The sequence below is a fragment of the Rhipicephalus microplus genome, chromosome 2 (assembly GCF_043290135.1).
Source record: "Rhipicephalus microplus isolate Deutch F79 chromosome 2, USDA_Rmic, whole genome shotgun sequence".
NCBI classification, from domain to species: Eukaryota; Metazoa; Arthropoda; class Arachnida; order Ixodida; family Ixodidae; genus Rhipicephalus; species Rhipicephalus microplus.
In genome coordinates, this window is record NC_134701.1 from 193,299,568 (window position 1) to 193,317,440 (window position 17,873).

At 45.0% G+C, this 17,873-nt stretch overlaps 1 protein-coding gene across 4 annotated transcripts in view; it reads right to left on the bottom strand.

Annotated features, from left to right (window-relative positions):
* The window catches only part of LOC142761699 (uncharacterized), a 61,787-nt gene that overhangs the window by 30,804 nt on the left and 13,110 nt on the right, over positions 1-17,873 (bottom strand). For 3 of the 4 annotated variants that reach the window (XM_075887182.1, XM_075887180.1, XM_075887184.1), the window contains exons 4-9: positions 15,173-15,277; positions 13,402-13,497; positions 5,520-5,600; positions 5,249-5,341; positions 4,564-4,629; positions 4,408-4,470 (exon numbers count right to left, since the gene is read on the bottom strand). In XM_075887182.1, coding sequence (XP_075743297.1) covers positions 4,408-4,470; positions 4,564-4,629; positions 5,249-5,341; positions 5,520-5,600; positions 13,402-13,497; positions 15,173-15,277 — 504 coding nt within the window. The remainder of the gene's footprint in view (positions 1-4,407; positions 4,471-4,563; positions 4,630-5,248; positions 5,342-5,519; positions 5,601-13,401; positions 13,498-15,172; positions 15,278-17,873) is intronic. The other variant, XM_075887181.1, reaches the window with a different exon arrangement.

Consider the following 17,873-nt stretch of genomic DNA (forward strand, 5'->3'; position numbering starts at 1 on the left):
GCATCAAGGACCATAGGACAGAATGGAATGACTCCGATGCATTTTGCGTCTTTGCTCCCAGGCAGCGTTGCAGTAGAGAAGCCTGCGAAAGGCGCTAGTAGACTGGCAGCAGCGCTTCTGCAACGTAGCCCGGAAGATTGTATTTGTGCTTTGGAGGTGGCACGCCATTCCCCTTGCAGGCATTATGACGGCACCACGAGTTTGCACCTTCCTGGCACAAGTCATGGTGAGGATCCTCGTCAGTTGAGGTGACGTGATAATATGACGCCATCACTGCACGCTGCATTGCAGCCACATTGTTTGAATTGTTCCGCAGTGCCCAGCAATAATAGTCTGTGAGTTTATCAATAAGGGCTTTTGTCAATCTGCCCTTCCCTCCCAGAGCTTGTTCGCTTTTCTGCACAAGATTACGTAGGGCTGTGCCCATCCTCTTCCGGACATGGTTCAAGCATTCTTCTTTCACAATAGGGACTAGCCCATAAACATTGTCTTGTTGAAGGGCAGAGAATGTGGCGCTGTCCCCATCAGATACAATGGTTGTATACCGGAGGTTATGCTTGGACAGTGAACGTGGGAACAGAGTTACAGCTGCTTCAACCTCCATCCTCCCAGACTTGGCATCAGTGTTTTTTTGGCACACATGGTGCTTCAACCAGCTTGCATAGCCCTCGTCTTCAGGCTTCGGTCCTACCTGGCAGCCGAGACACTGATTCGGTAAAACTGCAGCATCCAAGATGAGGCCTGTGTGATACTCGATGATTGCACCAACTCCAATGTGAGATGTATGTCCGCGCTTATGCCACGTGCCATCATAGTTCACTGTAATGTCCTTGCAGAAAGATGGGTCCATCTCCTTGTACACCTTTTTCACAGCAGAAGCCGATTCTTCATAGAATTTATCCAGGATCTGTTGCTGTGGTTCTCTGAATTGCTTCAGGTGCCTCTGGAAAGTTCTGTGGTGCAGGCCACGGTGGGAAACATTCATAGTTGCCCAAAAGTCGTTGAGGGCTGTCTGTCCCTTCCCTATTTGTTTCATGGCCGTAATGGCTCTTATATATATTCACGTCGAAGGCCCTTGACTCGTTCTGACGAGCAGAGCTCCACCAACTTGAAACTATTCCACAATGTGGACATACCAGCTCAAGCTTCGTGGCAAGTCCAAGCTGGGTGCCTCCTTGAACTTTCATCCCGGTCGCGAGGCAGCGCGGGCACGGGGTCTTGGACAGCATGTCGCTAAGGGCATCCCCTTGCACGAGGAAATATCTCTCGCCTTCGGTCGTAGCGGTGGCAGCTTCGGGTTCAGGCATCATCGCTTGAAACTTCCTCTCGGTCGCTGGCATAGCGCCAAGCTTTCATTGCACAGCAGCACGTTCTCTCTCCGCCGTCGCCAACTCCTCGCACGTCCGAAAACGTGTTTGGAAGTGCACAGTCGACGACGCGGTCTCACTGTTCGGGGCCGGAATCAATGCGGTTGGCGAGCGCGACACCAGGCGCACTTGAGCACGAAACACCAGCCTCACTCGTCACGACGGATCCTTGTGCCGATGGTGTAGAAGTCTCGTCGCTAGAAGCGTCGACGCAATCGTCTTGAAAAGATGAAGCGGAAGCATCAGTGCAACTGTCGCCGCGCGTGGGCGTGCAGGTGAGCTTCGCCATGCGTACGAGCTTCAGCTGACGCTTTCTTGAACCGAACGTGTGCCGAGTCTTGAACTTCGAAATGCCCATCGTGACCGTCAGCGCAACAATCCGCGTCCCGTGAACACGGCGGAAGATCGTCTCGTGAGGACGGTAGTGATCGTCTCGTAAAGACGGTAGAAGATCGTCTCGTGAAGACCGTAGAAGATCGTCTCGTGAAGACGGTGAAAGATAGAGGAGCACGTGTGACGACCGATCGGAATGATGGCAAACGGGGCACACAAAGAACGCCGGCATTGCAAGCGCCGGTGCAGACGACGAGCCGGCACATGCCGGAGAAGCAGCTACGTCATCGCGCGCAGCAGCCAATAGGAGCCGCGCGTTCCCCAATTCCCTCGAGAGGCGGGGCTTTGTCCAATCGCGGCTTCGCATCCAGGCAGCGGGACATTCGAAAGCTTCCGCGAGCCCCCCAATCGTGAGCGACTCCCGCCTCGGAGCGCCACCGCCACTGCCGCGGGTGGCGAAAAAAAAAAGCGCAAGAATTCACGAGCAAAACAACATCAAGATGGCGGCGATCGGCCGAGCGGTTGGGAAATGGCGAGCACGCGAAGTTGGGGTATTTATGGCGCTCGCTCGCCGCTTGCCGGCTGCCGCGGCATGTTATAAAATTTATTTGACGTACTTTCGCGATGAATTAGACATTGATATTTACAGTAGAGGCAGTTTATGAGTCATACTGCCCGAGTATGTGGTTTTCAAAAAATCTACTTTTTCACGATTTTTCGGTTTTCAAAGGGCGCGTCCCCCCTTAAGAAGTTCACACCATTTCCAGGGCCTACGTGGTACAGATACATTACAATACTAGCAGCAAAACAAGCTGTTTGCATAAGTGGACAGGGTTGCACACGGCATGAGAAGATACTATGAGTGGTGTGCAGTCATTTCTTCTCTTTCCTATCAATCTAAGGCTCCTATCTATTTGAGGCTGACTGAATGGTCGGCGACCTGCGATCCACAGGACCCCATTTCGTGACTCCCCGCACGATGTTGAAACCCTCTCCCCCTCCCCTGATCACTTTTCATTTGAACGTCGACATGGCACCGTTGACCGAAAATTGGGTGTTTGCTTGCTACCTATGTTTACTGCAACCTTCTTGAGGCACGCTGAAAATAAGCATGAAATCAATCCACTTTTTTTTTTACACAATTGTCGATTTGCCATATTTATTTTCGGTCTGGAAAGCCCCCTCATTACTTCCCCCTAGATTTGCAGTCCAGCCCCCGCAGTGTCAAATTAATTCAACTTGGCCCTTAGCCTCAAAAAGTTGCTGACCCCTCGACAGCGAGAAAAAGCCAGACTTGCAATAAAAACACATTAACCTACTTATTTAGGTCTTTCTGTGACATCAGAACAGCATCTGTTATACATAGACTGCACGTTAAGGTACACTCACTGAGTTTAAGGCAACTGTGATGTCACCATGGTTTTAGTAATTGTTGCACTATGAACACTGAAAACAAATTACCGTAATTACTCGAATCTAACGCGCACCTTTTTTCTGGTTAAGCGAGTTCATAAATTGCATGCGCGTTAAAATCGAGTGCGAAAAAAAATGAATACGGTCATTCTATTGCCATCGGCATTTCCAAATGGCCGCCCCCAACGTGCTTCGGCATGGCGCGTCGGCCATTTCTGCCTAGCCTATGTGTTTCCCATGTGCGGCACTTCATACGTGTGCTGAGGAGTTCGTCATCATGTAGTTCATTAGCATTGGCGGCATGGAAGGGCCGACTCCAAAAACTCGACGAGTGCACCACGATGCTGCTTTTAAAAGAAAAGTCATGGCGTGTGCCGAAACAGACGGAAATCGGGCCGCATCGCGGTCGTTCGAGTTCACGAATCGTGCGTGTGCGACTGGCGGAAACAAAAGCAGAAGATTGTCGACAGCAAAGATTCACGCAAAGGCTTCAGTGGACCACAGCAGGGTCGGTTTCCGCAAATTGAAGAGCTGCTCGGCGAGTATGTGCTTGAGCAGCGAGCGACACAGCGGCCCGTGACGGGCTATGCAGTTAGCTTTAGAAAAAGGGCTAATGGGGAGCGAGTTCAAAGCGAGCAGGTGCTGGCTAACCTAATGAAGAGGAAAGGCTTTTCCCTCCGAAAGCAAACAGGCATGGGCCAAAACTTGCCGGAGGAGTACGAAGAAAAGCTTCACAGTTTTCAGAGGTTCGTCCTAAACTTCCGGCACAACAACGGCTACCTGCCTGGGCAAATCGGGAATGCCGATCAGGCGCCTCTTTACTTCGACATGCATGGCACCACAACCGTCGAGAAGAAGGAGGCGAAGCAAGTTCGCATGCTTACATCGGGCCACGGTAAAACAAGAGTGACGGCAATGCTTCGTTGCACGCCAGATAGGCACAAGCTTCCCCCGTACCTCATATTTAAACGGAAGACGCTCCCGAAAGGAGTCGTTTTCCCGAGTAGTGTGATCGTACGGGCCAACGAGAAAAATCGGTGCGCGTTGCAATCGATGTCTTACTTTTTTTTTTCGTCGTGAAAACCGAGTGCGCGTTACAATCGGGGGCGCGGTAGAATCGAGTAAATACTGTAGCAACTAGGTGTTTTTCCTTAAAACATGTCATAGCTGTATCATACAACAAGTGAATTACTAATCACAAATTCCTAAACTGTATAACAATGGTATTGACAAGTAAATTTACATTTTTGCCACTCATTGATCTAAATACAATCAATATCTTCAATAGGCATACCTCTAAGGCTTCCAAGAGTTGGCTGCTGCCGGTGTTGATGCTACCACACTGCAGTCCCAAATCCTATAAAATAAAGATGAGGCAAATGAAACTTACGCGTCCTGTCTCCATTTGGTTAATAGCTGAAAACAATAACCTTTTGCATGACACACTTACCAACAAAATGAATTCACAGTGTGCTACTGTGACATTCTTCGTAAAAGGTAAGAGAGCTTTCGTGGTCTGCGATTATATAAGCAAAGTATCATTCCATCAAGACACCCTCAGCATTCAAGACACCCTCTGTCATGCTCTGCCTATGAGACAAGTGCAATAATATGTACGTGCCGATCATACCACTGAACCTCATGACTATGACCACTTAAGGTTACCAGAGAGATAAGTTGCCACTACTTTAAAAAAATGACAAAAGTGCACTTTCTACATAAGGTCATACAAGTGGTGAATTGCTTTTACAGTACACTCGATACAACACAGAAAAATTATGTTTACTACTTTCTCAATTTCTGTCAAAGGAATCAGTATTTGCGAAAACAAAAAGTCAGAGTGACCCCCCACGATGTGCTATAGACATTCCAAAACCACGGGAAACATCACTGAACAGAGCTGAAAGCCTATGCCTGAAAGGTTTTTTTTTTTCATCTTGCAAAACAAACTTTCATGCACGGAGTATTGGCTAATGATAGCATAAACATAACCGAATGTGACATATCGATTTTGTTTTCACGTTCAGGTACATACGAAATATTGTGCCCCATTTCATTGTCAAAGATTGTTGAACAAGCACAAAGTTCACGAAGGATCGTGGAAAAAGGGAAAGAGTGTTGCGTAAAAATGAAACCTTTGAATTGTAGCGATGCTTGACTTTTCCAAACAGCTCCTGTTGCAACTGATGCACATGTACTTCCCACAGTGAGCCAACAGCATCCATTTTCTAAATAGACAACAGCAAACAAGCAAACTGTAGTTAGTTATGGGCACATGATAGCCCTTCGCTATAGAAACAAGCACAGTTTGCTATAGGCATAGAATGAAAAGATGCACTTGTCATTTCATGATTTTCATGCTACCTGTGTGATCTGCTTAAAAGTAAATTACAGGAAAATACTCACCTCATCTTTGATAGCCTTGCGGCTTCCTGGAAACCGGCACCTCTCGAGAATATAGGTAAGATAAAGGAGCTCATCGGAAGGCTGAAAGGCCACAACACTGGCATTCAAGCTTTGACAGGTAAAAAGCGCTGCACAACAATCCAGAATTTAATAATAAAAGCTGTCGCGTCCTCAGCCACACAGCCAGTGAGAAAGAAGGTTCTTATTGTGATTACACAAACGCAACTTTTTTTTTTTATGAACACAAGCTGGGAACAATATACACCAAGTTTCTGTTTTCAATTTGCACTGACTTGTTAGGTTTTTGCTATAGTCCAGCCTGGTGCACCTACACTGACTTGTTTCTAGGTCTCAACTCCGTAGAGCAGCTGCGTTCACAGCGCAGTGAAAATGCTAGCACCATTAGTATCTTTCCTCTCTGTTATTTGCTGCACAATGCTTTGAAGTGATAGCACCAAGCGGTTCTGCCCAAGAGTCCATATATGAAAAGTCCACCACTCGCTACTGCAATATGCAAAATCTGTTCAGAAAGAAATAACACAACAACACATGAACATGTAGCACACTACCAAATAAGTTACTAGTAGTACATACTGCCCTGCATTTCGCATAACATAGGCTTGTGCATATATTAGAGTACTTTGAATATTCAATAGAGAGTACAGTACTTGAGTTCACACTGAGAAAAATTAAGAACTTCCAGAATGTCAAAGCATTTAAACAAATAGATGGACATTATTAGTGCATTTAACTTGCTTGATAAAGAGGTTTCACTAAAGCTTGCAGCTACTACGTTGCAAAGCAGCCTTTCAAAGAAAATCCATACTGCCACACTTGAAAATTAAGTGTGCATATTATTACCTGAACCTTAGTTAACATTTGTTCTCATACTTAAAAGCATGTAATACAGCCTTATATAGGCTATGTATGGCAAATTTTAAAATGTGTCATATTTTGCCCCTTACAATTGCGATGCAGCTCATAACATTAACTGAAGACAGTTTGTTTGCTTGCAGTCTCTTTTCACTCCTTTTCAACACTGTAATACAGGACACAAACCCATTTTCAATACGCACTTCATCATCCCATACTACAGTAAGCATGCGTAAACACGTAGAAAAATCTTCGAACACACACACACACACGAAGAATTGATTGGACTGAAGCAGTCTTGTGGAAGAAATGCAGTCATTATCATAATGAGCTTCATGCGCAGTCAGCAAAAATCACTGCTAAAGGTACAGCAAACTCTCAACGCACTATGCAAGAACAGTGTGACAAAAACACTTGATGGTAAAAACACTAAGCATGTCCCTAGCAGCCATCGAATAAAACAAGAAAAAAAGTGGAGCTGATTATGAATGCAACCTTCAAAGTAAATCAATGTGCACATTAGAACATTACTGTCAGACGCCCGTGTCACTATACCCAGTTCGTGTACCCTGCGCATATAATTCCACAGTGCCATTAGAGAGTTTTAGTGAGTTACGGAAGTACGGTATGCACATATGCCATCATATGACGGTACCACTCCTACTTTCCTGGTCGTTGACTTTATGCTGGTGAAGGCACCCCTACACCATAAAAGCTTTTTCAAAAAGTACTGTGGGGTGGGGTCATCTCACTTCATTGCTGCCTGTCAACCTAAGCATTGTTGATGAGACACATGTCGTTAGGGCAACTCACTGTTACTGGAACGAGCCCAAAAGCACACCAAGCGAGAAGGAGGAATGCCCTACCGTGTTCGCATACCATATTTCCATAACTTGCTAAAGCTCTCTTTTATGCAAGCTTTACCTGCATCATTGAGAAGTATAATTCTACATTGCCAATGAAGCAGTCCAAGTTTCATCATCTCATAAGTACAGTGGAACCCCAATTATATGACTTTCAGGGGGCCACAAAAAAAACGTTGTATAGTTTGGGTGACATACAATCGAAAAACTAACATTATCAGCTGTGCCCAAAATAACGGGTATAGACTACCTAAATAATGCACGACCTTGTGCCTCTGCAAGGAAAATAGATTAAATCATTCTAGCCAGCGGCAACTCTAATATGGCAGCATTACTTAGTTGAAGGAGGTGCAGGCGAATTTTTATTCTCAACTTAAAAATCTAATGCAACGTGCAAGTTTCTACCAATAAACAGACCAAAAGTTGCCAGCGTGTGGAAACAAAATTCAAGTCATGTTGCCAACAGCCTCCCGTAAGAAGAGCCAGACACAGTGTCATCGCTATCACATAATGGTGACAGACCACGAGTTTGCATAGAATGCTTTCATGCGCGACTGAGCTGTGCGCATTATAATTTGTTGGCTTGTGAATTGCAACTAATGATGTCCAGCTGTTATTATGAACGTTGAAATCAAGTGAAAGTAATTTTGCACGGTGAAAACAGCTGCATCGCACCCTTATGCATGCGCAAGCCTGTGACTGCGAGTAAGACCAAAGAAGGAGAACAGCTGTATGTCGGCCAGGAAAAGATTCAACGAACCAAAAATGTGAAAATATCAGCTTATTGGGCAGCTGAACCTACTCTGTGTGGATAGAGCTCGACTAGGTAACCAACCCATATACGTACACACGCGATCGAGGCATAAATAGAATCGCATGAACTTCCAAAAAAATTAATTTTACTTTTTAGGAAACCTCCTGTCTCTCTACTTTTCTAATCGTGAACATAGGGGAACGAACGCAAGTTCATGTTTTGCCCTCATGAATATATAAACGTTTGATTCGAGTAAAGGGGGTTATTTCTTTCAGACGTAATCTGAAAGGCTTCGTAAGATGCAGGGTTGGCATAAAACAGCATCGTATAACCAAGGTTTTGTAGCGTTAGCTACACTGGCCTTGCTGAGCCAATTTCGCGTGGCACTGGTCTGCGCATGCGCAATGATACTACGCCGCCGCCGCGCGCGGCTCGCCGCCGGTGTGCGCGCAATTCGATGCGCTGCGCAGACGATCAGTGGTGTCACGCACCGGAGCCGGCACCTCCCTCGCACTCGATCGCGCGCGACTCGCCGCCGCCGGAGTGCGCTTTCCAGAGGAGTGCCGTCATAGCCTTGGTAGACATATGGACGCCGACGCGCGCGCCTTCCCTGTGCAGTCGCCATCTGACACTGCGCTGGAGCCGCTTGATAGCGCCTCTGACTGGCGTTTGCCACTGTAGTGTAGCCATGGAGAAGGAGAGTGCAAATGCTGCTCAACGGTGCAGTAGAGCGGAGACGCTTAACTCACCTAATCTCGAAGTAGTTGCCCAGCAAAAATAAATATATATGTGCCACATAATACGTATACCGTGTGTGTGTCATTGGAACAGCTGTAAGCATGATATCTGGAAAGCTAAGAATAATCAGCTGAACCTTTGCTAATGCTACGTATATCCTGGCATAGCTGAGCTAAGCCACTGCCATTTTTTAATGATACATTACTTCCATGGGGATTTTGAGGGGACCAAACTGATTCGTCGTAGAATGCGGGTCATCGCGAAAACGCGGGACGTATTATTAAAGTTCAACAGTACTGGTGCGAGAATAAAGGTGCACGAACGTTAACATGGTGTCGCACATGACATACATGTGCCAAGGTAGCTCTCTACACATTGTGTGGCAGCTATACTAGGCTAATACTTATCTTGACGTTCGAGCTTCCTCACATTTGAGTCTCTTCACAAGTAGCATAGCAACTTGTGGTTGCCTTCAGTTTTGCTCGCTCGCATCGTTGGCGCGTTCAGAAAATTCTATATAATATAGTATACTAAAATATGAATGGAAGAGACACTGCGATGGTTCGGTGTACATTTTAGTGCCATATGTGACAAGCATGTTCTTCTAAGAGTACTAAACAGCACATTCGAGGCTGTACACTGAGCTACTACATCATGAATGCCATGTAGAAAACGGGTGTGTCGAGAAGGTGGCGCTGTCTAAAAAATTGAAAGAAATAAAGAAGGCGTTATTGCAAAGCAAACAGTAACTGTATTTTACCTACGACTTCTCGTAACTGTTTGACTCTCATAAGAAATAAAGCAGCATTTACCATATTTACTCGCATAATAGGCGCACTTTTTTTTCAGAAAATCCGAAGTTAGGGGTGCGCCAATTACGCGGGGTAAAATTTTCGAAAATTTTTTCAACTCGGTTCTCGCGCTTTAAATCTGCACACTTGTCAAGTAAAAGGTGACTTTATCGTTTACCAATTAATTCAGCATAAAACAAACATACCTACGTACCTTTTAATGAACAAGCGAGAGCCGTCAACTGCACACACACACGTAAAATTTATTTACACAAAAGTCGTAGCTGTTCCTCCTTTTCCCTATTCAGAGTCCGAGTCGGAGATCACACATTCATCCTCGCCGAGCGGGGATTCGTTTTCGGTGTCCGAATCATCCGCACCCCACAACATGTCATCCTCACTCGCATCCAGTGCGTTTGAGATACCCGTCTTCTTGAAGCTTTTCCTGACGACTTCGTCGGAGATCGCCTGCCACGCTTCCACGATCCAAGCGCACAGCATTTCTACAGGCGGCCTCTTAATCTTACCACCTGTAGTCGCGGCGATTTGGGGGGTATCAGTAATTGATGGAACAGCCGTTTTTTTTTTTTCGCTCATGGACGCTTTTTTTTTCAAGTTTTATTTCGACAAACACGTTGGTTAGGTCGTTGCACTTCGAATTTTTTTTATTTGCTCGTCGATTTGCCTTCTTTTTTTCTTCAGGGTACGGGGACCGCGTTCCAACTGTACCGCTGGGGGGTAGAATCGTTTCTGATCACGGCCAAGTTCGGGGTGCGCCTATTATGCGCAGAATTAAAAAAAATCGAATTTTCCGCGACCACACTAGGGGTGCGCCTATTATGGGAGTGCGCCGATTATGCGAGTAAATACGGTATTTCTGCAAAGCAAAATGAGCAAATTATAGGTTAAGTACTTGCCAATTAAAAATAGAAAATTATACGTTAACTTAAGTACTATTTTTTCGTGCAATAGAAGGCATGCACTTCGGTTCTGTAACTTTCACAGTGCTGTCAAGCAAAGTTCTTGCTGAGTATAGTGCAGCAGATCTTCGTTAAAGGTTACCTGAAGGGACCAGAAAAACATGTTCCGCTTAACAGGCATTCCATCTACTGAGAGATGAATGTCAGTGCTGAATCCAAATATGAAACGAATCATATTAGAAGCAGTTGTATAAGTTCACGACATGTGGCATGCCAATAAACAAACTTTCTTTTGCTCTCCTCCCGTTGTGTTAAAGACAAGCTATCATTCACAAAGAGGCGATATTTTCTTAGTCAGCTTGATTTGTTTGCGACAGCCTTTGAACAGAAAACTGCATAGAGAAGACCTTTGCCTTGTCTTAGCACTGTTACAACATAAACAGCATTCGTACAGATGCAGGAGAGTTTTTCATTTGCTTCTAGGAGGGAAACAGATCATAGAGTTTCCTAAATATACACTAGAGGGAACTCTGGTGCTAGTGTCTATGGGAGCTGCAATGCACGGCGCTTCACCGAGTATGGGAATGATAGGTAGTACACAGATTTGTCTAATCTTCGCACTTCTGGCTCTGTGTGTGTTCGTGTGGCTTGGAGCTGTTTTCTCACGAAACAAAAATCAGCAAGAGTTCAGCAGTTGCCCTTCATCACCTCATTTTCTTATGCTTAACATTTCAAATCGGGTCACGAAGTTCGAAAGGGTTCATTCCTTCTTTCGAAACGAAACCGAAACACAGCAATAAACAAAGCCACAAGTACGATTCCCCGCCCGCATGTACAAAGAGTAGGCAAATCCGTGTACTACCCATCATTCCTATGGTCGCTGAACGATCGCAGCACCAGAGTCCCCTCTAGTTAATTTTAGCAAACTCTATGGAAAAAGGTACTTGAGTTTTGGAGTAGTCACAGAAGCTGGCAAGAGCGCCTTTGGTAGCAGGCTTGGAGCATCCAAAAAAAGAGATCTTGAAATGGACTTGTAGCAGCCAGAATAACCTTTTCGAGCACGTTTCGAACTGAGAGAACAATCAGAAAAAATGTAGCCCCGTTACACAGCACTTGTTAAGCAACATTTGCCCAATGCTACATTTTTTAGGCACTAAGCTTAATTGTGCAACAGCCCTATTATTGAAATTGCAACTGCAAGGATAGTGTGAGGCAGTTTTGATATTATAAATGAAAGACAGCTATAGAGGTCTTTTGCTATTTCCGTCAAATCACATATAATGTGCAAATTGATAACAGCCCTGTGCACTGTATGTGCAACCCGTATGTAAGCACATATCAAAAGAACTGGTTTATCTCAGTCTTTCAGAGGACTCATGCCCATAGCCAGAAATTTTTTGGGGGAGAGGGGGTCTTTTTTTTGAAGCTCTTGAAAAACTTATTTTCATTATTTTTCCTCAGTGAAACACCCCGCCCCCACCCCACACTCCGAATTTTGGGGAGGGGGCGGGCGCCTAGGCACCCCTCAATTGGCTATGGGCTTGGCTCATGTGATAACATCACTCCGTTTGGGAGGCCTGTCGTTGGAGCACAGAGGAAACATCCTAGCCTTTAACAAGGCGAAAAAGACACGAGAGAGGGGTTCGCTCAAGCAGCAACTGTGAACTTAACATCTAAGCGGGCGGTCGCGATCGCTGGCACGCACGCTTGCTCGGCAACCAGCCGCGGGCGGCTTGCACACACTTCGCAAAGAGACTGCGAAAAGCGTTACTCTCCCTGGAGTGGGTGTATTTTCTTATTTTAGTATCTTGTAGATCTAGATCGAATCTAAAAGAGTTAGCTGCTAGCATCACTTCGTATAACATTTCAATTTGTTTCATTTTCAATCATTGCTTCGCCCTTGTGGTGAAACTGCGACATTTTAGCTTTGTACAGTCGCCCTTTTTTCTTTTTACTAGAATATGCGAGCGTGAACAAGCGAGCCGATAAGCACTATATAACCGAGCAAAGTGGTGACATGAATGATAATATACACACTCGCGCTCAAGGGCTGTCCTCTCTACCTGTCTTTGCTATACTGTTTTGGGAACCGCCTCGACTTATTCTGAGCACCATTAACGTCATCATTTTTTCATTTTCTGTAAGCTGCAATCAAACTATAAAAAATTAGTTTCACTGAATGTGATAGCATCAAATTGTATGGTTATACGAGATCAGGCTGCCAGCCAAGTTCTTTGCATCCAATACTATCATGTAACTCTAATAAAAAGCCGATGTAAGAGAATACAGCCGCGCCAGCAGCTTAGGGGAGACATGTTCTTTTCACAGAGTCTCTTAGCGCTGAGAGTGCAGCACATAGAAGGGTTCAGGAGCCATTTGCGCTGTTGTCAGTCAAGATAGCACGCACGTCAGCGCTTGCGACCGCGTGCTTGGAATCGAACTTCACTGCTCGAGCGATTACAGCCTTGACGAAACCGAAACTATTACTGTTTTAGTGAAACACAGTGTTTTAGCCACATTTTCAAGCACAGGGCTTGATGGCTGTCGCACCTTGTAGTGGGTGCGACTAAATGTGGGTGCTGCGGCACAGTACAGCACTGATAAACGAGTTTGGCGCAACAGGAGTCGTTCAGCGCAGGATGGCGCAGGTAAACAGGTTTGGCACACAAAGGCACAAGTGGCGCCGCTGTTTCACCCTTGTGCTTCGCGACTCTTAAAAATACGGCATGTAGTCACAAGTGACCATTGCTGTCAATATCGACCATTGCTGTCATTAGAAAGTTTTACTTTAACCTAGAGGTGTACAAGCTTGAAGGCGGGTGAGATAAGGGAGAGAGAAAGAGAGAGATTCTATCTGAACACAGCGAGGTGAACATTCAGCTTTGCGCACAAGCACACACTATTCAAACACGCTTTCCCAATGTCAAAAGTCTGAAGAGTCACCTTTCTCTGCATCGCTTTGGAAACCGCAGACCTTGTGAATGACGTCGCAGTGCCCTCCGAGGCCAAGAGAAGCAGCAAGGTTACGGCATCACCATACTGCAGAAGGACAGGACCATGTGTGTACAATTGAAAAAAAGGGCAACAGCGCCAACGTGTGGCCTTGTGCTGGGGAGGATAAGGCCACAGACACGAGTCCTTCACATGCACGAACCACGACAAGCAGATGAAGGTAAAAGAACATCTATTCACTGTGTTCCACTCTGAAAGCACCGACACAAGTACAGATCCACAGCTCCTAGATATTTTCCGTTTTCTGAGATACTGGAAATATGACAGGCGCTGACACTTTGCTAGTCAAACAGTAGGCTGGATTTTGTGGCTTTTAGATTGGTAAATCTCAAACACCATTTCACATCATGAGAAGTTCCTATATCTTGTTCCTTTCCGTTAAGGGTATATCAGTATAGCTTAACTGGGTCTGTCTTCACACAGAAAATCAGTTGGGGCCTTATTGAAACTTTTGAGTGGTAGTGGCCTATTGAATAGGCTATACTAGCACCTCCCTGTTCTCCACGTGTCTTTTGCTTTCCCCTTTTCTTTCCTCCTCCCCTTAAAACAGGGTAGCAAAGCAGATGCTACAATCCTGGTTCAACTCCATGCCTTTCTCTCATTGTATTCTCTCACTCTCTTCTTCAGTCCAAGTGGGTACAATGAGGGAAGGAGGGGGTAGGCGGCTTAGTAATGTCTAGATTTTCTCCATGCATCACAGATTTCACACAAGATGCAGGACAACCGTTTGATTTGCCCATATGACAGCAGTTGCTAGAATCAAGTGCACGCTGGCATAAAATAACTTGAACAAAAATAATATATTACAACTTGCTTGAATTCCTGATGAACAGCTGCATCAAACAGCTGCACACCAGACAGGTTGCAACATATGCCAGTATCTATCACACTTCCAGTTAACAGCTGCTCCATTGAAGTGTTCTTACAATGTAATGAGGCCTGTAGTATGAGAGCAGTATTGCCAGACAATCATTTTTGGTTGGCTTGAGCAAACTTTCGAGAACTTAGACCATTGGAATGAATGGTACACTATATGAATTGGCTTCAACATGAATTCGCAACTTCCTAAATTTTTAAGAATTTAAATCGAATGATTAGATGTGTTTTACCACGTAACGCATGACCCAGCTAAAAAGGTAATTTCGCTGCAGCACTGGGCCACTATGTTGTAATAATACCCCTGCATCATAAAAATCCACGTTTCTGAAAAGCCATACTTCGAGGTTTAGAGTATGTACATGTTATTAGCACCTCGATACCACTACTTCTTTTATTTTAAATTCATAACCACATTATGCGGGCTTATACAAGCTTACCAAATTTCTAATAAGTAGTAAGAAATTGTTTACATATTTAAAGATACTCGCACCTTGGGTTCCTAGCAACTAATGTTGAAGGATTCTGTAGCAAAGAACAGGTAGGCAAAATATGGCAAGAGGGGAAGGGGGGGTGCTTGCTCAGGCATTGGCACATGTTTCAAATCTCCTAAAAAATGGAAGGAGGTGCCTCCTGCTCGGATCAGGGCACTCGCTCGCGATCTTACGGTATCATGTTAACGTTTGTCGCTTCTATTATACGGACACTGTTCACTACAAATAAAGTTCAACTGTGAGTTATGACACTGCGCCACCTGTTTTTTTTTTTCTATTATTTGCTGCCACAAAGTATGCTCACTAAGACCAGCAAGTTGTGAGCAGCATACCAGTGATGTGTCAAGAAGCCTTAGCAGAGACCTGCAGAGCAGCACCAAATTGCAGCTGCTGTCAAACAAGTGGTGTACTGCAACCATCCACTGCATGATGTCCCTCTATATGCAAAAAAGGAAAGAAATGGAGTAAACCAATTATACTTCATTAGGTCACGGTGTCACGGTCTATAAGATATAAGAGTGATCTGTATATGAGGCATACCCTAGTGGGGGAGTACAAGTTAATGTTGTCAAGAAGAGCTTTCACATTGCACAAACACCTTCGCACAAAAACGTTTTCAGTGGATAGCACTAAAACAAACTGCCCATTAAATGTCGCAAATTATGAAGCAATAAATCATTGTATTAAGTTATTTCAGCTAAATGAAAAAGGAGTGATTATTCAACAAGTTAAGAGAGATGTGAATTTGAAACTAAAACAAGCACTTGTTTTATGATGAATCCTTGGTCAAGAGTTCTGCTCAGCGAAGCGGCCATATAAAAATGCAGGAAATTATACCCCTGTCACAAGGCCACCACTAAACTCCGTTGAACACCGTGAACGTAAAATGTCCCCTAGGTGGTTCGACAGAGAAGGAGTTGTGGCAGTGCCACACGGCAATGAAAAAGTTGTAACAGTTGGCGCGAGGGGGCTCAGCTGGTGCTGTTTGATTTTCGGAAAAGTATTCTAATTTCATCTCTATTGATTTTTTTGTGAATCCTCGTTCTGGGGTTTTTACAAAAAAAAAACACTATTAAGGAGGTAAGAGGCTAACAAACCATAAAAATATTTTCAAATAAAAACGAATTCGCTAAATGTAGCGATGCTGCTAGTGACGCTGGCCACATTGTGCTTTTAGTTGTTTTGTTGCCTGTGTTTATGTTTGTGTAGGAAAGTTCTTGTGCTTCCTTGCCTCATGAGCGCACATTTTGTGTTCTTCAGCCACGAGTGACACAGTGACGACCACAACCACACGCATGGACGAAATATTTTTCAATGGCGCCGGCCGGCCCGACTCGTGCCTCGCCCGACCACATGCGAGGCACGGAGTGTAGAGCATCGGTGTTGAGAGTAAGTGAACTCTGGCGGGCGTAAATATATGTAAACAAACACGCGTTGTGAATGAGTACTACAATGAAAGAACGTTTAAGATTGCCCAAATGTATTATTCTTTTACTGCGGCCACTTAGTGTTCCAAATTTTTCTCTGACCTCTAGACTGCTGGGGACGAGAGTACCTTGTTTCGCTGCGGAGGGAGATCGTTGAACGTCCTTTGCGAAACGCTCCGTTTACCTTGGTTTGGGTAAGTGTGGCCGTGTGACACAGACCGCATCTTCGTTGTCGTAAGGATGAGGGAGTTAAACGGTCTTCGCGGGTGCCCGTGTGACAGGGGTATTACACACCTGATAAGTAGAATGGAGAAGTGGTTCACCTACAGATAATGTGCAATAATGTTTTTTGTCACAACAGATGAAAAATTCAAACTTTTAAGGATGCGCATAACTGATAAGATCTATAGCAAACATTTTAGTGTAAAAAAATGGCAAAGAGCGCACATGTTGCAGCGGCATATACTAGCACTGAATGCCTATGTAGAAAAGTTATTCAAACCTATTTTTACTAGAGTTTATGTAAAAAAAAAAGAATGCATTAGACGATCTAACACCAAATGAATATGAATGGCTGTTTGGTTTATGGGGTTTAACGTCCTAATGTAAACCAGGCTATGGAAGATACTGCAGTGTGGATCTTTGGATAATTCTGACCACTTCGGATGTTTTAATGTGCCCCAAATCTTAAAATACACAGGCCTCTTGCATTTCACCAGTACTGAAATGCAACCACCACAGCCAGGATCAGACCCATGTCTTTCGGGTCCACAGATATCCAATACCATTCCAAATCATGAGAGCTTCCATCATCTTGTTTGTTTGTTTCCATTAAAGGGCACCCTGAAACATCCAGAGTTCGAAATTCAGTGGTGGTGGGGAAGTTGTGCATGTGTGTACAGCATTCACTGAGCCATGATGGATGGATCTTGAAAAAAAAAAGGGGGAGGCACAGGACCTCTGCGGCGATAAGCAGGACTTTCTAACTACACTACTAGTTCACAGTGTTACGGGTTTTACACTTATTGTATTCACCATCACTGGTACTGAGGCGGTATAGGGTCAGTACTGTGGTTTGTCGGACCCCCTAAACCACTCTGATCAGGCCGCTCTGACTTCCATATTAGGGAAATAATAACTGCGTGTCCGGGTTCGTAAGGAGCACTTCACGATAATTTGTGGTTTGCAAATCTTGTATCGCCATTCGCCCTTTTTCAAATGCGGAACACTGCCACAGTAAGTGGTGAAGGTCTGCGGGCAACATAGCCCGCAGTGATTGCACGTCACTGTCGCAATGTCCGGTTGTCGCCATTTTGCTAAAGAGTATCGTGTGTATGCAGAATTTGCGTGGACCTTATTAATGAAGACTTCTTGGAGCATGAAAGCTTACATTTGCTAGAAAATAGGACTGGTGGGGTAACCTGCGCAATGCCTTTTTGACTAGCATGACGCAGGGACCTGCGTACGTAGTGCATTGTGGCTACCGAGGGAGCCATTTGACTTAAGAGCTCATACGGGTTCACCCTGAGGGGTGGGGGCAGAGAAAGATTGGTCGACCTACCTGCGGAAGCAGTAGCGGCGTGCGCCGCCGTATTGCCCCCGGGCA